This window comes from Argiope bruennichi, chromosome 7 (assembly GCF_947563725.1).
Source record: "Argiope bruennichi chromosome 7, qqArgBrue1.1, whole genome shotgun sequence".
Classification (NCBI taxonomy): Eukaryota; Metazoa; Arthropoda; class Arachnida; order Araneae; family Araneidae; genus Argiope; species Argiope bruennichi.
The window spans coordinates 48,819,287-48,844,549 of NC_079157.1; the positions used below are offsets into that span (position 1 = coordinate 48,819,287).

At 30.1% G+C, this 25,263-nt stretch overlaps 1 protein-coding gene across 1 annotated transcript in view; it reads right to left on the minus strand.

The window, feature by feature from the left end:
* Positions 1 to 25,263, minus strand: part of LOC129976201 (neurogenic locus Notch protein-like) — a 68,354-nt gene that overhangs the window by 28,918 nt on the left and 14,173 nt on the right. The window contains exons 3-10 of the mRNA XM_056089650.1: positions 22,419 to 22,667; positions 21,005 to 21,247; positions 18,804 to 19,058; positions 14,861 to 15,109; positions 8,693 to 8,920; positions 5,148 to 5,249; positions 3,848 to 3,949; positions 2,091 to 2,192 (exon numbers count right to left, since the gene is read on the minus strand). Coding sequence (XP_055945625.1) covers positions 2,091 to 2,192; positions 3,848 to 3,949; positions 5,148 to 5,249; positions 8,693 to 8,920; positions 14,861 to 15,109; positions 18,804 to 19,058; positions 21,005 to 21,247; positions 22,419 to 22,667 — 1,530 coding nt within the window. The remainder of the gene's footprint in view (positions 1 to 2,090; positions 2,193 to 3,847; positions 3,950 to 5,147; positions 5,250 to 8,692; positions 8,921 to 14,860; positions 15,110 to 18,803; positions 19,059 to 21,004; positions 21,248 to 22,418; positions 22,668 to 25,263) is intronic.

The following is a 25,263-nucleotide window of genomic DNA, read 5'->3' on the forward strand; positions in this document are numbered from 1 at the left end:
TTATATATGAAATATATGAGAAGAAAGTATTCAAGCTCGAGATTTTGACATATCTACACGTTTCAGACCTCAAAACTAATTTTGAATAACATCTGTCTAACTGCCTGTGAACACAGCAATTACGTAACAGAAGTAATGACCTCGAAACCTTTTCTCATATTCCCTAATAAAGTTGGGGATATAGGGCAAGATCATGAACTCCACGATTATTTACATTTTTATTACCTTTAGAATCAAAGACCTGGTATAGGCTGAAGGGTTAGTACACCAGCGATGTGTACCCCTTCTCTGCCAACTCTCGCATATGAATATTTTATGCCTCTCAATATAAAAAAAAGCGATAATGTAGCTTAAAGACTTTTTTTACAAGCTTTGCAATTAATTTTAAACTAACTTCCCGATGAGCTAGAAACCTAAAACGTTAAACATAGATCGGAACTGGGTGACAATGCAATATTAATTCGCCTCTTAATATTAAAAAGAAAAGTGAATATTCATCTTAAAGAGCTTCTTTTCAACGGATTAAATTCAAAATTTGACACAAATCTATAATTTTAATGATTGAATTGTTTCGAAGTTTATTTATCTAAATCGCTGAGTTTTTTTAAAAAATTTACTCACACTTAGATTTACAGACCAAAAGATGATCATCCTTTTCCGAATTTGGTACAAAATTTCCTACAAATCTATATTTTAGATGCCAAACCTGTGTATCAAATTTTATCCATTTAACTCTTTAAGTTTTGCAACATATTACTTATACTCGAATAAATAGTTAGACAAACTTCCTGCATACGGACTGCTGCCATATTTGGTGATAAGACAGCATATAAAAATCATTGTTCTAAATCAATGTATGAGTAATATTATTCATAGACAGACAGATGGGCATATTTCCAAGAATGTGTTTTACAGATTCAATGATCTTCAAAACGTGGAGATTCGTCAAAATCTTACGATTAAAATTGTTTTAAAATCATTATAACATTTTCGCTTTATGTATTTCTTATGACAGCAAAATTTCCACCAGTTAGACAGAATTTGGTATGCTGTCAGTTTTATCAAAATTGCACATTTCTTTCGAATTTTGGATTAAATCCATCTGGGGAATGTCTGTCTCTCCATGAGCATATGAACCAGAAAACTGAAAAAGCATAATCTCCTAGAAGGATTGCGGCATATGATTTTATTATTACAATTTTATATCTGTAGATTTTGGTTTTATAACCATAAAAAAGGGTTTTATTTTGTCTATCATTCCATTCATATGTATGGGAACTCTATAAAACGAAAAACAAATGAATTAAATAAATAAAGGAATTTTGGTATGTGGGTTTGATAGCAAGATTGTAGATTATCAAAATTTTAAACCAATAATTAGAAAGAAAAGAATGCATGTTCTTCTTTTCATAATGTATATTTAAGGCATCGCAGAATGCATATTTAATATCTGTACATAATATTAAATAATGCATTAATTTATTTATGCATTATTTAATATTATGTACAGAAATTAAATTAATAAATATGCATTTTATTATGCATATTTATTAACTTAATTTCTGTACATCACAAAAAGTAGTTATACACAAAACATTAATACACAACACATGTATTAATAACGTAGATGGGGTTATATTTCTGCTGATTTCTATGTTGATGTTTCTGATGGCGCTTCTCAAAGACAAGCCCGCTGTCTAAATTAGCTAATTTAAGCCGAGCTTTTTGCGTCTCTTGTTTTTCAGTAGAGCTCTCTAGGTCCAAGAGTACGACTTAGCTACTCAAGCGTCACAACCCTTTTTACAGGGGCGGACTTCATTCATGCATTTCATTCATTCAACCACAGATCGTAATTTAGATTTGTACGAGAGAACGATCACCTCTGATCCAGTACCCCCAGTGGTATTACTCATGGCATGAAGGACTTTGTAACCACGAAAGATTTATACGTGAACCAGCTACCACCACACACGGAGAGTCTTCGAACTCCCAACCCAAGGGATGCGAATCCAACGCCCAACCAACCAGGTTATCCCGGCCTTCTGCTGGTTTCAATAAGCGTTAATGTCAGAATAATTCAATAGACTTACATTCGCACTTGTCTTTGCGTTGTTTGTACGGATCGTAACAGATACACTTTGTTTTTCCATCTTCCATTTTGCAATGATACGAAGCGATTCCACAGTTGCATTCTATGAGAAAGAGAGTAAAGAAATTATAAAAATATAGCATTTCACATTTAAAAAAAAGGATGGGAAATTTTGACTTCAGTAATTTGTTTAGGAGCAAAGACTTAAGACATCATTTGATTTTAAATTATTTTCTTTTCACAAAGTTATTATATTCATATTTCGGATTTCCTGTCTTATCTAAGCTTTATTTGTCAAAACAACATGGCGAAAAATAAAATCCATGGAAATCCAAGTTGCTACGTTAAATAAATAAATAAATAAAAATTAGGGATAAGACATTTCTGATGTAAAATTAAAATAAATGAATTCTTATACTATTTTCTGAGAAGTTAAGCATAGATTACTTATTTAAAATGTTTTTATTCATTCCATTTCAGTTCTACCTGTTTGTTCAGTGCAAATTTTGCAATCGATTTTAAATTAATTTCCCGATGAACTAGAAACTTGAAACTCTAAACATTGCTCAGAATTGAATGGCAATGCAATATTAATTCGCTTCTTTCTCTTATTTGTCTGTCCTGTAAAAAGTTTTGCAATTGATTAAAAATTTTCACTCCGATAGATGGCGCCCTGTCAAATCGTTAGTTCATCCAGAAGTTAATTTAAAATCGAGTGCAAAAATTCACGCACAGACTGAGAAGTAGAAAATAATTATTTAAATAAAAAAAATTAATTAACATATTAATTTTTAATATATCAAGATTTTAGAATGGACAAAAAGCATAAAATTTCTTAAAATAAATTTGTGTGAAAATTTTTAAAATTCAGGACAATTTTTGGTGACAGAAAAAAATCTCTATGTGTTTTAGTCCATTTAAAAAATATGTTTGTTATTAATGTTTTACTCATTTCGGAATTACTATTTTTCTTCTTTTTTTGGAATTTGAAATAGTAAATTGAATGATTAATTTTAGTTATATAACAGGGCTATTGATAAAATTCTAGTGATTATTTAAATTAAATCTGCCAATAATTCTATTAAAAAGAGAATAAAAAGTTATGTAATTCATATACAAAATTAATTTTTCAAGACATAAGATTTCGAATTCAGGATTTATTAAAACTACTTAATTTTACTTATTAAATGTATTATTAAGTCATTTTCCTTTTTTTAAATGAAAAACTGAAGTTTTTTTAAATTAGCAGTAAAAGAGGTAAAAGTTTAAAAATTATCATATTGAAACAATACATACATTTGTAACATGCAGACATTTCTGTGGCACTGACACGCTTTATTAAAGATGCGTTTTTTCACAAATATTTTCTAATTATTTTTATTGAAAAGAACATGAACATTTTTATTATATAAAAGGAAACTTCCTTTTACTTTGAGTTTTTCTGATTAGTCGGTATGTTAAGAGATGCTATTTATAACTTATGATAGCCATAAGTAAATAATAATATCGTGATATATCGAGAAATATCGATACTTGTTGGACGATATATCGCGCTAATGAAGTTCGATCATCGCCCAGCCGAATTAACCAGTGTATCTAGATGTTTATTCTTTTAAATTCCAAATTTTATGAAAACGGCAAAGTTAAAGAAAATTATTTTCAAAAAGTACCGATATGGATTTTTTTTTCAAAAAATTAGAATCCTAAGCAGTGTTGTTCTTTTAACATTTACAAAAATCAAAACATTCTCTATCTTACTTTGACAAGTACCTCCGGTAGAGGTGTAATTCAAGGGGCAGAAACATTCTTTTTTGCCATCTCGTAATTCACAACCTTTGGAAAGTTCTCCACAGTTGCAAGCTGCGAAATTAATAAGAAACTCAACACTCATAAAAAATGATAGACATTCAAATTATTTTTTTTATCATTAGCATCTTTAAAAAGTTTGTTAAGTAATTGTTAGAATTTGGTTGATTTGATTTTAAGTATATTGTAACATTCCCTGTTTCCCAGTACTGATAAGGCATTGTGTTGTACTGATTCATTGTGACATCGCTGTTACTTACTAAACTCCTCGGGATAACCAGATGGTGGATCTTTTCACCTGGGTGGTCTCGCATCTGTTCATTATCGACTACAATGGAAGACCACATATAGAATTCCTAATCCCAGAGGTATTGATAGTACCTTCAAAGAGAAAGGGGTGTCCAAACATCTAGATGCTAGATGTTTCTCTTTGTGAAAGGACCTTCCCACGACCCACTGGCGCTGCTGAGAGAGACCATATGGCTGAACCCCGATTGGCCGAAGGAGAGCTCAAATGAAGGAGAGCTCAAAAATCAGTCTAGATCAGGACATTACAATATGTCTTCTGTTTATTTTAAATTGTCATATATCTGTTGTGATAGTTTTTATGGTGTCAGTGGTGCATTTATAAAAATGTACTCTTGAATGAAATATTTATGCAGAGATTAACGACATGTTAATGTTGGCATACTTTGGAAACAGACTAACGAATTGCTTCAGTTACTCGCCAAATATGACAAAAATAGATAAATCCGATTTATTTTTATAAATTTCTACATATCTCTATGCTCTTAAAATTTTCTATTAAATAAATACTTTGGTTCTTTTTGGAAAGGTGATTGAAATATATCTGATGAAAAATTCCGAATAAATTATTAAATGAGCTATAGTTGAAAGTGAACCTGCTAATCTTTCATGAATAAAGACTGGATTTCAGGTTAATGGTATAATAATTTAAGTACTGGAAATACTGGGTACCTCTTTATTAAGAGATTCATTTATTGCTGTTAAAAATATTTAAGCATGCTTTTTTAGCATAGCAATATTTGTCTATTTGCGTCATTTCCTATAGGCTTCCACCTTTATTGATATAGATTTTTAGTAAATTTTAGAATCTATAAAGGCATTCTGCTTGGCAGTATTTTGTTTTACTACTTGTATAATTATATTTCTTTTACCCTCCTTGTCAATTTTGTGTTTTCAGTATCTTTCAAAACAATGTAATGAACAGGTTTTTTTTTTCTTTTCTTACCTTCGCATTTATCTCCGTTGAGTAAGTAATTGAGAGAGCATTCACATTTTTTCTTGCCGTCAACAAATTCGCAACCTTTAGAATTGTCTCCACAATTACAAGCTGAAAAGAAAGAATAAATTTTAAAAAAAATTTAAGAAATAAAAAATAACTTTATTTTATACATTTGACATGAATATAGATGTGTTATATAAACATAGAGAAATGTCTGGAATAAATGTTTCAAGTGAGGAATCGGAAGATGAAGTCGTATACGAATATAACGATTATGAAGGTTCACTTTATTATGTTTGTAATCAAGAACATTCTATTCCTATTTTGTCTGACGATTACAAACAATCAGTTTCACAAATTAGAAAAATTTGTAAGTTCTTTAGAAAATCTCCATTAAGAAATACCATTCTTCAAAATTATATCAAAAAAGAAAAAGGAAAAGAATTAAATTTAATTCTTGACTGCAAAACAAGGTGGAATAGTATGGCGGACATGATTGGAAGATTTCTGTCTGTAAAACAATGTGTTGTTTTAGCATTGAATGATATTGGTTCTTCTTATATGTGGAATGAAGCTGAACCTCTTAAACTTTTAGAACTTCATGAAGTCTTGGGACCGATTCGTCTAGCAGATGAAGGCTTAGGGCAACGAGATGCCAATTTATTAACAAGTGAAGGTATATTTGAATTTCTGTTAAATGAACTAAAAAATGTAAACACTGAATTGAGTTTGAAATTATTATATGCTTTAGAAGAACGAATTCAAGAAAGAAGAGAAGTAGAATCAGCAACTCTTTTGCTGTATTTTCAAAATCCACAAAACATTTCTAGTTCATCGGAGAAATCTAGAGCACTTTCTTTCTTCAAAAACTGAAATTATTAAGTTATCTGGAAATATATTGTCTAGAATATTTCCAAATTCTTATGTGGAAACCGATTCTGATGAAGAGCAAATCGAAGAAACTGCTCATCAGAGTAATGATGTTTTAAAAGAAGCCATGGAAAAATCAATTCATAAGTATCTTGAAGACACTGAAGAAAAACTTACAAATTCAAAGACACTGAAAGCTGAATTTTCATTATTTGAAACAAGGAATAAAAGAACAAAACACTTAGATTTGCTATTTGATGCCATGAAAAGATAAAACCAAGCCCAGTAGCAAGTGAAAGAGTACTTTCAATTTCAGGCAATATTGTGTCCAAAATAAGAATGAGACTTAGCCACCGTTCAGTGGATATTTTATGTTTTTTAAAGTCCTATTTTCTTAGGAGAAATGAAAATTAGTGAAAATAATATAAATATTATTTGAAATTTTTGCTTGAGTTTTCGTTATTGTCTCGTTTGTGTAAGTAATATATATATATATATATATATATATATATATATATATATATATATATATATATATATATATATATATATATATATATATATATATATATATATATATATATATATATATATATATATATATATAATCTTTAATTTTGTTTTTTATATTTTGACTTTGATATTGATTTCGTTTTTTTGTTATTTTATATAAATTAAGTAAAATATTTTCCCCTATTCTATTTTTTTTTTTTTTTGACAAAAATTTGAAAACCGGCTAAAACCGTTTTTTTTTTTTTTTCCCGGAAATATCGAATTCGAAAATCGGTTTTTCAAAAAGTCGGTTTGTATAAACCCTAATAATAACCCATCCATGACACCGGCCGATTCGCCGAACTGACATCTTCTTCGAGACAGTTGGTCTCCAAACACAAAGTGGTCAATCTCTGGCATTCCATCTCATCTCCCCGCACACGTATCATCCTGTTAAACTAGGAGAAGGCTACCACTTTAAGAAAGTCTCCTCAAAATTCTCAATATTCCTCCAAAGTCCCGTTTCACAACAAAAAAGGTTATAAAACTTTCAAATTCCTGGTAAAAACTGTCAATTTTTAACATCATGTCTTTCAATGTTTTGAGATTTTCTGGCGCCGTCAGTAGTGTACTTAAGTCATTATTTTCAACTTTTAGATTATGAATCCCTAGTCTGTAGGAGGTATAACGAATATATGGACGAGAGGCAGCTTTCCTTATGGATACGTAAGCAGAATATTGGATACGTAAGCAGCTTTCCTTATGACCACTGTTGGAGGTTTTACGCAGTGAATATTGCAAAACATCAAAAGCATTTATTTATACAGCAACACACATATACAAGAAGACATTATAGTAAATTATTAGCTATAAACACAAAATAAAGTTAGGAACAGCCTCGCAAGGATCTTTAATCATATAGAATACATGTCCATAAACGTCTAGCATCAGGCGCATGCCCAAGTTTGATAGCTTTCATCACAGCAGTTTTTACTTTAATAAAGGAGGTTAAGAAAAAGAAATGAATGTTGATATCTAACAATTAAAGTAATGTTCTAGGATCATTGCAATGATTGAACGTGCTTTCTATGGGAGGGATTGTGTTTGTGACGAGCGATATTTCAGTCATGGTATGATTGAAATTGTGGTGTGTTATTTGACTTATACAATCAAAAATCGCTTCTGAATAATAATTAAAATATTTATTTACAAACAGAAACTATTAAATTAAATTGAAATATTATAAAACTTAATTTCTGCTGGTCTCCCGATATGGAAGCCATACAGACTACAATAAACATGCTTATACATTGGTACCAAAAATATTGCTGATTAGTAGAAGACAATCTGAAAGAGGACCGAAGTCCTTAAAAAAGAAGTATTGCCAGCAAGAAAGAAAGAATACTCTTCAAATTTTATTACAAATTCGCATCGCTGGAGCTTTGCGGAATAGCCAGTTGAAGATTCCAAATGAGAACGATAGAATAGCTGTTGACATTTCGGTTAGAATTATCTATATAACCACTGCAGTGGTTTTTCAGACTTAACTCAATTTTTCACTCTTTCCATAGCTACCAGTTGCACATATATATATTGTACAACATTGTATGATATTAAACAATATTCGTTATATTGTATATTATTATTAATATTAAATAATATGATATAATATAACACAATATTGTATAATATTGTGCAATAACCTGGGCGGCGATTCTCATTTCGATTACTTCGAATATTTGGAATGAGTGGGAGCAACTCTGAGGCTAATAAATTTCAGGACATCACACGAATATAAAAAGAAAAGACACAGAAAATAAGAAGACTTGATTGCAGCATAAATTTGCCAAGATTGATGCGTCTTCTTTTCTTTGAGTTCTTTATATTTGATATATATTGAACTCGTACACGAATCCGGCAATCAAAACGGACCTCCTTGGTTGGCAACAGCGTGCACAAATCTTAAGTATATGTTAACTTTGAGAATATCGACAATTATGTCATTATTTATGTCCCCATTATCACACATCTATTGCACCTTTTTATGATATTAAACATTATTAGCAATATTGTATAATATTGTTAAATATTAAATAACATAATATTCGGATAATATTATTCGATATTGTATAACAGGCTGTGCTACCAGGAGACACTCCCAAAATTATATGAAAACAACATACACTAACCTTTACAAGTTTTTTCTTCGTAGTAGAATCCCATATGTGGGTCTGGACATTTGCAATGAGCTTCCCCATTGCTTCCTAGGGTGCAATTGATCCTGGGACCACAATGCATTCTCTTACATTTCTCTATAATCTCGCAATTGTCGCCGCTCACTCCTTCCAAACACCTACAGAAAGAGTTTCGGTCACACCTTCCATACATGCCACAGTCGTCATCGGAGTAGCAGAACTCTATTTGAATGTACAAAAAAATTTCAATAAATAAATGCATTGAAATTTTCGTTTCTTCTTTTAAAGAATCATTTCTTTTCTGCCAACACATTTAAAGCAGATTTTGTAAGATTTTTAATTTTGTTAAAACTTTTTAGATCGTGACAGTACAGAGTGATTAAAAACTCAAAAGCAAACTTTACAATTAAAATATATGTACTATAATGAATGAAAGGAAAGTGTTCCATTGGCTCAGAAGGAATAGAAATAAGCAGAATTCACACGAGGCTAACTATTGCGCGCAATGGAAGGCCACGCCTATCTCTGGAACATCACGTGACCTCAACTGGATAATGGCTAATGGTTATCTCATCGGGACAACTATTACCATTATCCCATTGCTTTCACGCGATCTTCCTAAAGTAGGCGTGACCTTCTATTGCGCACAATAGTGGCTTCTTGTGAACCTTGTTATACAATAAGATTTTTTTCATGAAAATAGAAATAAATAATTTAATATGTTCGTTGCCAAAAGTCATGCCTCTGACCACTATCTAATAAGATGCTTGCTTCTTTACTATCTTTTAATTGTGGTAGAGAAAATAATATAGAATTAGATAGAAGATGTGAATCACGGGCGATTCACATGATGAACAATGGTATAAAACAAGGAAATTTAAAACGTTCATTGCCAAGCTGAAAATTAGAATTTCGTTTTTTTGAGAAATCTCATTACGCGATAACGTGTGAATGGCAATTAACGTGTCAAAGCTTCTTAATACCTTGAGAAAAGCAAGGAGTTCAATGAAATTAAAAAATGAATTATTTATAAACGAATGAAAATAAAAAGTTTAATTAGTTCAGAGGGAATAGAGATGAAACAAGATACATTTTTCACGGAGCCAAATTTAGTTGTATTTAAAGCCTTCTCAGGTTCGTGAGAAGTTTATTCAAATGCCATGTGCAATTTTAAAAATGAATTATTAGCAAATGAAGGAAGACAGGATGTTCTATTTGCTCAGTTAGAATAGAGATACAAGTAGACGTATTCTTTAGAAGATAAAAATTAGTTGCTAACTCAAATTATTAACAATAATTCCTGCATTAATTGTAAATCCAACATTTTAGTTAGGCTGTTAATTTATTTTTCACAATTCTTTTTAGTTTAATAATAATTTTAAATAATTTTAGTTTAGTTTAGTTACCTCAATAATTTTTAGTTTCCCAATTTTATAACTATAATTTTCATAATTTCAACATTATAATTCATAATATCATTCATTTCATTTTTCATAATTTTCATTCATATAACTATAATTTTATAACTATAATTCATTAAATTAACTACTGAGCAAAATAATGGAATACAGGTTTAGCATTCTATTTTCTTTTCAGGAATTCAGTTGTATCTCTTTTTCACATCAATTAGCAGATTTTTTTTCACTAATGTATTATCATGCTATCAAAAAGGTCCTTGACGTTTTGTTAACTTATAACTTTAAGAGATCGATCTATCAACAGAAGTATTGTGCAATCCTAAATGGTTCACGAGACTATAAATAGAATATTCATAACCTCCAACTTTCTCTAAAAGATCAGAAAATACAATCTTAATTAAAAGAGATTACTGATCTATCATCAGAAATACTGTATAACTACAAGTGGCTATGAAACTATCAGAAGAACATTCACTAATTCTTACCTCTCACTGATTTATTAGTGGAAATAATCCATAACTGTAAAGAAATCACTGATTTATCAAGTGAAATACTGAACAATCCTAACTGGCTTGCTAAACTATCAGTAGAATATTTCATATTCCTTACACCTCGCTGAACTACAGTGGAACAATCCATTACTTTACAGAGATCACCGATCTATCAACTTAAATATTTACAATCCTAAGTGGTTTACGAAATTAATTAGAATATTTATAACCTCCAACTCTTTCTGAATACTAGCGGAAACAATCCATAATTGAAAGAGATTACTGATATGTCATCTGAAATACTGTATAATCGCAAGTGGCTATGAAACTATTAGAAGAGCATTCACTAATTCTTACCTCTCACTGATTTATTAGTGGAAATAATCCATAACTGTAAAGAAATCACTGATCTATCAAGTGAAATGCTGAACAATCCTAAATGGCTTGCTAAACTACCAGTAGAATATTTCATATTCCTTACACCTCGCCGAACTACAGTGGAACAACCCATTATTTTACAGAGATCATTGATCTGTCAACAGAAATATTTACAATCCTAAGCGGTTTACGAAATTAATTAGAATATTTATAACCCCCAACTCTTTCTGAATACTAGCGGAAACAATCCATAATTGAAAGAGATTACTGATCTGTCATCTGAAATACTATATAATCGCAAGTGTCTATGAAACTATCAGAAGAATATTCGCTAATTCTTACCTATCACTGATTTATTAGTGGAAATAATCCATAACTGTAAAGAAATCACTGATCTATCAAGTGAAATGCTGAACAATCCTAAATGGCTTGCTAAACTACCAGTATAATATTTCATATTCCTTACACCTTGCCGAACTACAGTGGAACAACCCATTATTTTACAGAGATCATTGATCTGTCAACAGAAATATTTACAATCCTAAGTGGTTTACGAAATTAATTAGAATATTTATAACCCCCAACTCTTTCTGAATACTAGCGGAAACAATCCATAATTGAAAGAGATTACTGATCTGTCATCTGAAATACTATATAATCGCAAGTGTCTATGAAACTATCAGAAGAATATTCGCTAATTCTTACCTCTCACTGATTTATTAGTGGAAATAATCCATAACTGTAAAGAAATCACTGATCTATCAAGTGAAATGCTGAACAATCCTAAATGGCTTGCTAAACTACCAGTAGAATATTTCATATCCCTTACACCTCGCTGAACTACAGTGGAACAATCCATTACTTTACAGAGATCATTGATCTGTCAACAGAAATATTTACAATCCTAAGTGGTTTACGAAATTAATTAGAATATTTATAACCTCCAACTCTTTCTGAATACTAGCGGAAACAATCCATAATTGAAAGAGATTACTGATCTGTCATCTGAAATACTGTATAATCGCAAGTGGCTATGAAACTATCAGAAGAACATTCACTAATTCTTCCCTCTCACTGATTTATTAGTGGAAATAATCCATAACTGTAAAGAAATCACTGATCTATCAAGTGAAATACTGAACAATCCTAACTGGCTTGCTAAACTATCAGTAGAATATTTCATATCTCTTACACCTTGCTGAACTACAGTGGAAATAATCCATTACTTTACAGAGATCATTGATCTGTCAACAGAAATATTTACAATCCTAAGTGGTTTACGAAATTAATTAGAATATTTATAACCTCCAACTCTTTCTGAATACTAGCGGAAACAATCCATAATTGAAAGAGATTACTGATCTGTCATCTGAAATACTGTATAATCGCAAGTGGCTATGAAACTATCAGAAGAACATTCACTAATTCTTCCCTCTCACTGATTTATTAGTGGAAATAATCCATAACTGTAAAGAAATCACTGATCTATCAAGTGAAATACTGAACAAACCTAACTGGCTTGCTAAACTATCAGTAGAATATTTCATATCCCTTACACCTTGCTGAACTACAGTGGAACAATCCATTACTTTACAGAGATCATTGATCTGTCAACAGAAATATTTACAATCCTAAGTGGTTTACGAAATTAATTAGAATATTTATAACCTCCAACTCTTTCTGAATACTAGCGGAAACAATCCATAATTGAAAGAGATTACTGATCTGTCATCTGAAATACTGTATAATCGCAAGTGGCTATGAAACTATCAGAAGAACATTCACTAATTCTTCCCTCTCACTGATTTATTAGTGGAAATAATCCATAACTGTAAAGAAATCACTGATCTATCAAGTGAAATACTGAACAATCCTAACTGGCTTGCTAAACTATCAGTAGAATATTTCATATCTCTTACACCTTGCTGAACTACAGTGGAAATAATCCATTACTTTACAGAGATCATTGATCTGTCAACAGAAATATTTACAATTCCTTAGTGGTTTACGAAATTAATTAGAATATTTATAACCTCCAACTCTTTCTGAATACTAGCGGAAACAATCCATAATTGAAAGAGATTACTGATCTGTCATCTGAAATACTGTATAATCGCAAGTGGCTATGAAACTATCAGAAGAACATTCACTAATTCTTCCCTCTCACTGATTTATTAGTGGAAATAATCCATAACTGTAAAGAAATCACTGATCTATCAAGTGAAATACTGAACAATCCTAACTGGCTTGCTAAACTATCAGTAGAATATTTCATATCTCTTACACCTTGCTGAACTACAGTGGAAATAATCCATTACTTTACAGAGATCATTGATCTGTCAACAGAAATATTTACAATCCTAAGTGGTTTACGAAATTAATTAGAATATTTATAACCTCCAACTCTTTCTGAATACTAGCGGAAACAATCCATAATTGAAAGAGATTACTGATCTGTCATCTGAAATACTGTATAATCGCAAGTGGCTATGAAACTATCAGAAGAACATTCACTAATTCTTCCCTCTCACTGATTTATTAGTGGAAATAATCCATAACTGTAAAGAAATCACTGATCTATCAAGTGAAATACTGAACAATCCTAACTGGCTTGCTAAACTATCAGTAGAATATTTCATATCTCTTACACCTTGCTGAACTACAGTGGAAATAATCCATTACTTTACAGAGATCATTGATCTGTCAACAGAAATATTTACAATCCTAAGTGGTTTACGAAATTAATTAGAATATTTATAACCTCCAACTCTTTCTGAATACTAGCGGAAACAATCCATAATTGAAAGAGATTACTGATCTGTCATCTGAAATACTGTATAATCGCAAGTGGCTATGAAACTATCAGAAGAACATTCACTAATTCTTCCCTCTCACTGATTTATTAGTGGAAATAATCCATAACTGTAAAGAAATCACTGATCTATCAAGTGAAATACTGAACAATCCTAACTGGCTTGCTAAACTATCAGTAGAATATTTCATATCTCTTACACCTTGCTGAACTACAGTGGAAATAATCCATTACTTTACAGAGATCATTGATCTGTCAACAGAAATATTTACAATCCTAAGTGGTTTACGAAATTAATTAGAATATTTATAACCTCCAACTCTTTCTGAATACTAGCGGAAACAATCCATAATTGAAAGAGATTACTGATCTGTCATCTGAAATACTGTATAATCGCAAGTGGCTATGAAACTATCAGAAGAACATTCACTAATTCTTCCCTCTCACTGATTTATTAGTGGAAATAATCCATAACTGTAAAGAAATCACTGATCTATCAAGTGAAATACTGAACAATCCTAACTGGCTTGCTAAACTATCAGTAGAATATTTCATATCCCTTACACCTTGCTGAACTACAGTGGAAATAATCCATAATTTTAATAGACTACTGATCTATCAATAGAAGTATTTACAATGCTAAGTGGTTTATGAAATTAATTCGAATTTTTATAACCTCCAATTCTCTCTGAATTATCGGTAGAAACAATCCAAAGCCTGAAAGAGTTTGCAGATCTGCCAACGGAACATTAAATTCTCAACATTAAAAAGACCACTGATCTATCAACAGAAACACTGTACAATCCTGATTGACTTGCTAAGCTATTAGTATAATATTCCTTAACCTTTACATCTTTCTGAACTATAGTGGAAATATACCACAACTTTAAAAATATCGCTGATTTATCAACATAATAATTGCAATCCATAAATGGCTGTTGGAACCATTAATAGAAATATTTAAAAATCTCAATTTTTTACTGAGTTATCAATGAAAAAAACAGATAAGGGAACTGTTTAATTATGTATAGAACTATGTCTCAAATTCAAGAGACTCACTAACTTTTACACTTTTTCTCGATCACATCGAAACCTTTTTCTTCGTCGTTATTGCACTCACACACTGCTTTTTCCAAACTGACATCGAAAACGCATTTCACATCGGTGCCGTCGCCACACATGTCCAGATTCTTCTCGCACTCGTACACCTGTTGACAGAGGGGGCCACCAACGCCTTTTCTGCAGAAGCACGTTCCATCTTCCGTGCAATTTCCTCCGTAAAAACAATCGGTATCGTTTGAACAAGGTTCTCCTGGAAATAATAATAATTACAAAAAGATTCTCATCAAAGAAGAAAAGAATTTATGAAATTGCTGTATCTTTGCTAACAAGCAGGCAATTTATAGAAGTTTTAATTTAGTTGGATCAACGCTCCACCCTAATCTAACTAAAGATGTGAAGCTACATGAAATCCAATCTTTAGCGAATGTCATGAATTATTCATAATTAGACAGCAAAATATAACTTCTTCTTCAAGACGTCATTTATTTATGAAATAGATGCTTCGTACGGCAGGGGTTCTTTTTTTTTAATCTTAAATGTATTGAAATTTAAATTCTTTGATCAGAACTTCATGATTACATATTACCTGTCGTCTTTGCTGATCAATGTGTTCGGTTAGAATATTGGCTGCTAGAGTATTAACTCTTTCACTACTGATCCAACCTAACCGGCCGTGAGAATTTTATATTAGTAGCAAGGTTTCGGTCTCAAACGAGGGATGCAGGATGTAAAGTTAAGACATCCTTGGTGACAGCTTTTTTTACATCCTGCACCCTTCGTTTGAAATAGAAACTGACCTATAAGTATGGCAGTATTTGCATGGCCAGTTGGGGCGGATCAGTAGTGAAAGGGCTAATATGGAATGTTAAACTATCAATATAAGTTTAAAATGTTACCTTATTATATGATAACACTGAAAGATAATTTAAGGGAATTATTTGTAATATGAATTACTGAGCGTGAAAATTAAAAAGCGCATATACTACGAAAAATAATAGAGTTAGCTTTTTTAAAGTTTAGTTATATTAAAGTCCCGTTGTAAAGCAACACTGTGGCTATTTTGTGACGGACCTCGTCATTTTGAACCGCGGTCAGATGACGAGGACATCGCTTGAGCGGCCACCCCCTCTACACACCACGCCACACCAGCGAGAGGAAGTTTAGCCCTGACGGATTTAACGTGCAACAGACCCCCTTACAAGGCGGTTCTTCGGTGGAATCGGTCTCGAACATGAAACCCTAACCCTACTTCTCACGAGTCGAGACCTTACCACCAGGTCACCACGGCCACGAAAAATAGTAGACGCGAAACTCTTACGTATAGTATCTAAAAAACTCAATATCGTGTCTTAATTTTAATGTAAGCAAACGCACTCGATCGAATGGTTTAATGGAGCAATGAAATTAATTTTTATTTCATCCTAACAATAAAAAAATTAATGCAAATTAGCTATTAAATTTACTTCAAAATTTACTAAAATCAGGTGAAAAAACTGTACAAAGATGAAACTGGTATCATTAAAGCAATTTCTTAAAATTGAGAAAAAGTCATTTTTGTTATATAAAATTTTTGAATGATAGTTGAAAATCCTAAAATGCTTCCTTAATTTCTACATCACTTATTAATTTTTGGATATAATACATCATCATTACACGTTCATGTTACACACACACACACACAGAGAGAGAGAGAGAGGAAATGTACCGATTTGTTCTGATATGATTTGTGTATAAAATGTGTTATTTGTGTATGTGTTGTCTTGATTACAACAAGCGTATTTTAAAATGTAAAAAAGGAAAATAGAAGTGAAATAATTTCTTTTTGATGAATATTCTTTAGAAGAATTTATTGCTACTTGTCGCATTTAATTAAAAATTTAAGTTATCTATTATTGCTATCATTAACTTTTATTTATTATATTTATGTTATAATTTTATTAATTTTATATTATTATTATTATTTAACTTTTTATTATTAGCCTTTTAATTTTTTTTGTTAATTTCGTCACATAAGGTTGATGGAAAATGAAGGATAAGAATAGCTTGTATATTTATTTTGGTTATTTATAAAAGGAAAAAAAACCACCTGCGAAAATTTTTAAATAATTATTTCAATTAAATTGCTCCGTTTTTGCTAGAACTTCAACAAAATATTACTTTTTAATGCATGAAAAAATCGTTTGCTTTCGTTCTTTTCTTTTCATTCATTTGTGATAAACTTGAATTCTGACTTTTATCAAAATCGAATGTTGTATATAATTAAAAGAATAAGCAAAAGAATATTAATTAAAATTCAACTACTTTTTCATAAATGAACATAACGATCTTCATATCATCCAGACAACGCTACATTTTATTAAAATTTTTACATCAAAAACGAAACTGAAAATTTGAAAATGTTGTTTAAATTTCTAATCTTTTTATTATTATTGTTGGTGCAAATTCTACGCAACTTGATTCGTTTCTTTCTCACACAGGTTGTAATAATTATTTTATGACTAATACATTAAAGTTTCATTTATTTCGCTAAGCTAATATGAATGATTTCTAATCAAATAATAGAGTTTTTTAATTTTGGATTTATTGCCTCAATAAATATGTGATGGTTCGATAGATTTTTTTTGTGACAGAATATAAAACAACACTTCTATTTTTAGGTAATTAATGTATCAGTCACTTCTATTTTTAGGTAGTTAAACACAACACCAACTTTTCTTTACTAATAATTTTAAAGGAATTAAATTTTTGTATAGAATTCTTCCAATTAATGTTTAAATTACGAGTGAATAAAATCTCGAAGTTACTTTTTAAAACGGAGATACTGATAAATAAAAATAAAAAATAAAAAAAATATTTCTCAAATTATTGAAAGATAAAACGTATTTCCTTTGAAGCTGTTCATAGATTAAATTATTCATAACTTACGTTATTAGCAATTAATAAAATCATCACATTGATCATGATACATAGGATAAGAAAGTGTAATGATCTTCAAGTTGATTGAACTTTATAACAGATTAGTTGTAAGGAAAAGGAAATCAGAATAAGTTATACGAGACTCTGCATCGAGTAAGACAATTGTTTTCTACATTTAAACAGAATGTCCATGAAAGTCCTCACTCATCTTCTTAACTTCAGAACGGCGACATCTATAGTCATAAAAGTGATATCTACGTGTGATATAATGGCTGTGTGTGACGCTAAAAAATCTTTTACATTTCCAACAAACGGAAAAGGGTATTTTTATTCTTTATATCCTAGAAAAGGTTCGAGATAAAAGAAAATACAAAAATCGCAGAGCCTGAATGATTTCGTGAGAATAAGGGTTGAAAGGATACAGATGAATGCTATAAAAAGGATTCTTGAAACATGCATTTGTTTCGTCCTGATTCATTATTTTTTACATATTTTATATAGCTTCTGTCATTGTTTCAACTCCGAAAGGTTACTTGTTGTAGCTGGAAGCAAATACTTTCTGTAAAAAAATAAATATACCGAAAGAAAATGTTCCTCTTTTCAGCTTTCCGCGAGACTACAATCATCAAACTGGCGTCCAAACATATTATTGTCTTATGAGATCTGATTTAAGCATTAATATACACAAACTGTCCTTTTTTACTAAATAGCTGATGTGGAACAACTTTACTGCTGATCATGTGGTTATAGTTCCTATCTTGTACCGTTTCCGAAATAAAAACACCACTTACGGATTTTAAGGCTGGATGGCAGCAGGGACAATTTTGCTATAAATAGGCACAACTTTTGTGACTCTAGCTGTCATCTTTCTGAAGTTAAGAGAGGGAAGTTAGAAGTTAAATGTATCTACAATAAGCACATAGTTACAAAGATGCCTGTCCAAACGGAGTTAAAAATCAAATGATTGAAGAAAACATAAAAAATTATTCAAAAGAATAGTCAGCAGGTATATAAGAGAAATCATTCACCTGTACAGATTTTTTCCTTCTTGTCAAAAATTTGGTATGTCTTGTTGCACTTGCAATAAGCGCCGTCGATTCCTAGCGAGCAAGTGGCCATGGGATCGTTGCTGCAGTCTACCTCTCCACTGGCGCACTGGTCAATGGTTTCGCACCGGTCTCCGCTGACTCCTTTGACACACCAGCAAAAACTATTTGAGCAACGTCCATATTCTCCGCAGTCTTCTCTTATTAATTGGTGATTGATATACTTATCGCAAGGTTCTACAAGGGAATTAATTATTTGAAGGTTGATTGCAGTTCACATTTAGAGATAATATTTGTAGAAAATAGTTTGAAAAGCATATTTATGCAATATTACATTTGCCACCATTTCTTATATATACAGTGGACTCCCGATTATCCGCGCCTGCCGCACTAAGTTTTTTTTTTTTTTTTTTGCTTCCAAGCAAAGAGAAAATGCTTCCAAAGCAAGAAGCAAACACAAATGACTGATTTCTTCAAAAAGGTGTAGTTTTACAGTTATGCTTTTGTAATTACATAATACATTACAGTATTAAAACAGTACATATGTATTAATTTTTATGTGTACCCTTGTAAGTACAAAGCACTTTTCTGTTTTCATTAACAAAATGCATTTTAGGTTAGTTTTGAGTGATATACTAAAATATTAAGCGTTATTTAAACATTTCTTGCTGTTTATTTTACGTTTTATTGTACATAAAACGATTTTTCAAAGTTGGAATGACTTTTCTCTTTTGCTATACCCGTTTTTAGCTTTTTTCGGATTATCCGCGATTTTTGTTATCCGCGGCGGCCGCGCCACCCAATTCCGCGGATAATCGGGAGTGTACTGTATAAAGAAATTAAAGAATCTTCATAAATTCTGAGCAAGAAATCTTTTAAATGTAAAAAGTATGACGAAGCAAATAAAGTATCCCCAAGTGGCAAATCAATCAATCAATCTACAAGCCTTCTTGATTTTATGAAAGATAAAAGCGCTGATATATATATATATATATATGTATTTGAATTTTAATCATGTATAAAGTAAACTAGTTGACAGTTTCTAGGGATTAAATTCCTTTCATTTTAACGTAGAAGCTATTTTTTTTTATAAAATATTAAAAGATATAAAATCCTTTTATCGGCTGTTTTCAACTAAAATTGAAATATCAATTGAACTAGACGATTTTTAAAAATCACTGATACCTAATTTACTCTATAAGTTATTAATACTTGTTACATTTGTAATATATAAAATTTCAGAATTTTGCCAGAATAGGAAGTGATTGAAAACTCGAATTGAAAATATTATCTTTAGAAGCACGAAAAATGTTAAATTGGATAAAAGCGTGTAAAACTGTGAAGAAAACTCGAACTGAAAACATTATCTTTAGAAGCACGAGTGATGTTAAATTTGATAAAAGCGTGTAAAACTGTGAATGACTTCGTTTATAAATCATTCGAAAAAAATCAGGTAATTATTTAGAAATTCTACATTATTCAATGAAATATAAGGGGAATTTATTAGAACTACATTAAACAGAAAATACATTATTGATTATTCAATTAAAGTTAAATTTTTAAAATTAACTTTTCATTAGGCATGATAATTTTATGCTTGAAGGCAGTCGTTGCAGTTCCTCATAGTTTTCGCAAATCGTTCTCTTCTTAAAGACTATACTTCTTGTGATGTTTAGTTCTTGAAACTAGAAATTAAGTACTGGTATTTGTCAGAACAGTTTTCGATAATCATTTGCGATTTTGAAAATAAATTTTCATCAATTTGAATTCCTTTGTATTAAAGAACTCCAGAAAATATATTACTTAAAATCAGAAAATACAGCTTAAAATAAGAAGAAGAAAAAAAGTAAAAGAAAATTGTCACTTTGAGAGGTATCATCGAGCTTTCGGAATTGCTTTTATCTGTCTTTGTTATAAGAAACTGAAATCGAAATTTTGTTAATATATGACCCTAATAATTGTGTTAAAAAATTACATCAAACAGTTTTCATTAATTTTCAAATACTTAATCGAAATGAGATGTCGTCTGCGACTGATGCAGGATCAAATTTAAAAAAAATTCCTTATATTTAGGATCATATAACCTACTCATAATTTTACAGAACTACTCATATTTCCATTAAGAGTGCCTTTGACTACAGTTTTCTAATAATATAATTAAAAAAAATCTGTTCAAATCTTACCTGCGCATTTTCCAATCAACTTATTGAAATGTTTTTTACTATCATCACATTTGCATGAAGCCAAATCAAACATATCGTAAACACACTGGACATCGGTACCATTGCCACACATATTAGGGTTTTTGATGCAACCGAGAACATCTTGGCAGAGCGGCCCATCTGTGCCTCTTGGACACGAACAAGTACCATCGTTGGTACACTGCCCTCCATTCATACAATCGGTGTTGTTACGGCAGGGTTTACCTACAAAAGAAGATTCAATTAAATATTAAACTTCTCTGGCTTCGTTTATTTTAGAAGGAATAAAGAGCATTTAAAACATTTGAGAAGAATCTCAGAAACATGTAACATACATAAAAAACACGCAACATATAGAGTAACACATAAAACTTCATGAATATACAAAACCATCAAGAGGTGGTCTTCTAGAAACTTTAGCCCATGCTCTCTAATAAAGGTATTATCTTACATAAAGGTATCCTCGCATAAAATTGTAGTCCAAATTGTAAAAAGTCCAAAGTGCTCAGATTTTTATCTTCAGTATTGTACACATCAAAGGTGGTTGAAAGGTGGTTTTCATAGCATAATAAAAAAAATCGAATGCATATTTTAGATACTTTTTATCACCCAATTGGAGTTAATTTGATACAGATTACAATTTCAGTAACAACATCACCTCCTAAAATTTCTTTAACCAAGACATAGCATTTTTGAATTATCTTGTTTATATGCAAGTGAAAATACAGATGTTTTTACAACTGCATTCAACACGTCGCTTAGCTGATTAATGAGAGGTCAGATATTCTGAAGATGGTTCGACAGAAAATAAATTCAATCAGAAGAAAGTATATATATAAAAAAATCAGAAATAGACTTCAAACAAAAAGTTTAATCGAGCGCAAAAGTTGGTTCAACCTTTGTCGAGTACTCGCTATGTCTTGGTTTTAAAAATTGATATTCATAACATTCTAAACAATTATCTTGCAAAAATTGTCTTTGTGTTAAGATACAAAGAATTACCTTTATAATGACATCAATTTGATTTCGGTAAATTTTTTTCTTTTAAATTTAATAATATTTTAATTTAATTTAATATATTATATCTAATATTATTTTCAAATGTTTTGAGGAAATTCAAACTCATCCATCAAAGCGTGCTTTTGCCAACTATTAACCCTTTACTAGGATTTTCCTTTTTCCTTTTATTTCATAATATATATATATATATATAAAATTGTAATAAATGATTCAAATGAATTCATGTTTTTCAATCATATCAAATAATAACGTGAAAAAAAAAAACTTCACGTTAGTTATTTAACAGCCTAAAATGTCAGTAACCTTAGTAAACTAGCTTGTTGCCAAAGGCGGCTAATTCATTATAAACGTGTAAATTGTTAGGAAAAAAATTTACCTTTGCAGACTTTTTCTTCTTTGTCAAAAACTTGGTAAGTCTTGTTGCACTTGCAATAAGCTCCATCAATACCAAGAATGCAAGTGGTCGATGGGTCATCTCCGCAATCTACCTCTTCGCACTGATCAATTTTTTGGCAAAAATCTCCACTGACTCCTTTGATGCACCAGCAAAAACTGTTTGTGCATCTTCCATATAATCCACAACTTAATTCGACTATCTCCTTGTTTACTTGTTTTCGGCAAGGTTCTGCAAGAAAATTCTTTGAAGACTGAATATGGATCATTAAAAAAAAAGGATAGCAAAAGAAATATTTTGAAACCCATAGTTTATAATAACAGAATTGTCTTACTGGAATGTATTAATTTGAATTCAAGGGCAATTAGAATCTTTTTTATGCCATTTTAAATACAAATATTGAAGTTTTAAAAGGTTTTAATATAAACTGGATCTTACCTAATTTGGATTTAAGTGGACAACAGTAGAAACTGTATTTATCTATTTAGATTTTAAAAATAGGTCTAAAAATCAATAGCGAAATAGAAAAAAATTTTAAATAGTAGAGTTAAAAGCTTTATATTTAATGTGTCATAGTTTTAAAAAAAAATTAAATATTTAATATGTAGTAAGTAATTTAAGGAAATAAAGGATTATAATTATAATCTAAAAGAATTTATACTTTCAGAAATAATATTTAATTTAGTTGGTGTTACTCCGGATAGGGATAGTTTCTCCTTTTTATTAATAAAAAAATATATTTAATTAATTATCTCAAAACCTCGTTTAGAACTTTCTTTATACTTAAATACTTGTGACATCAGATGTATAATTATAACAAATTTATAACAATATATGAAGTTTTTGCAAATCATATCAGCGGCGTTGAGTAAATCTAAAAGAGATAAAATAAATAGATATTTAATATTGATATTCGACAGAATGCCAATACGAAATAAAATCAAAGTCAATAAAGAAATAGGTTAATAATTTTTTTAAATAAATAAATAAAAATAAAATTATTTTTTAATATAAATAAATTTTTAAAAAAATTTTAAATAAAAAAATAAAAATATATACATATATGCAACATTCTTAATTTGAAGAAAAACAACAACTTTAGCCTATTTTGTTAAAAATGAAAATTCATAAATAATCTTTTTTTAAAAACTTCAAACTAAAGAATTTATTTTCATGAATTTTCGAATCACAATTATTTTAAAATTTAAGGAAAATCTTCATGAAGTAATCATTTAACTAAATACTCATTTTTTATTAATTCAATGATATGTTTCAAAAAGCAGAGAAATTTCTTTTACCTTTAATGACGCTATTAGTATTTAATGAAAATATTGCGTATATTTAAACCGATTTATTATTTGTCTCTGATATGCAGTGTTTAATAAAATTGTTTGTCTTTCTTTGGAAATTATTAAAAACGTGAATAAAATTATTTTTCAGCTGCTTTGAAAATTGATTCATTAAAGTAATATCCGTATGTTAATTTTGAAAACGATTCTAAGGATTTTGTGTATAATTACATCTCGTATTTAATTTAAAGAAAGTTTTTAAGAATCGTTTGCTTCAATATATACTCTTATTTTAATTTTAAAGAGTGTTATCTATTAAAAGGAATTTATGTGTCATGATATTTTAATCAGAAATTTATTAATACAATTATTTTGGTTTTGCAGTGTTGTTATATGCACTTGATTAAAGCATTTTATTCCCTAGCGAATTAATGTGAAACATTTGAAGAAATTTTTTTCTCAAATTAAATAGAAATAGTTTCTTTTTAGAAAAGGCATGAAGCATCACAACTGTATGAAACAAGGCATACTATCAATTTATCTATTTACATAGCTAGATATAGATATATGAAGCTAACGTAGATGGCACAGAAATCACTATTATTACTTATTGTCAAATGCCATCAACTTAATTGTAAGCAAATACATAAGTGAATGTTTCAGAGAGCTTCAGTGAATGGTTTTTAAACGGATCAGAAAAAAATGTGAATTTAATAGTGGTAATCATATAATTATGATTGATACTGTATTGGCATGAGCTTGAGATGTTTCAAGTGCTTCAAGGTAGCTACTAGCCTTGTATGAAATTTATTTACAATAATTTTCAAGTCCTAGGGTCCAAAAGCTGATGCCAGTTCTCTTAATAATTCAACGTGAATTTAATAGTGATAATCATATAATTATTGTTGATAATGTATTGGCATGAGCTTGAGATGTTTCAAGTGCTTCAAGGTAGCTACTAGCCTTATATGAAATTTATTTACAATAATTTTCAAGTCCTAGGGTCCAAAAGCTGATGCCAGTTCTCTTAATAATTCAATGCGAATTTAATAGTGATAATCATATAATTATTGTTGATTATGTATTGGCATGAGCTTGAGATGTTTCAAGTGCTTCAAGGTAGCTACTAGCCTTGTATGAAATTTATTTACAATAATTTTCAAGTCCTAGGGTCCAAAAGCCGATGCCAGTTCTCTTAATAATTCAATGTGAATTTAATAGTGATAATCATATAATTATTGTTGATAATGTATTGGCATGAGCTTGAGATGTTTCAAGTGCTTCAAGGTAGCTACTAGCCTTATATGAAATTTATTTACAATAATTTTCAAGTCCTAGGGTCCAAAAGCTGATGCCAGTTCTCTTAATAATTCAATGCGAATTTAATAGTGATAATCATATAATTATTGTTGATAATGTATTGGCATGAGCTTGAGATGTTTCAAGTGCTTCAAGGTAGCTACTAGCCTTATATGAAATTTATTTACAATAATTTTCAAGTCCTAGGGTCCAAAAGATGATGCCAGTTCTTTTAATAA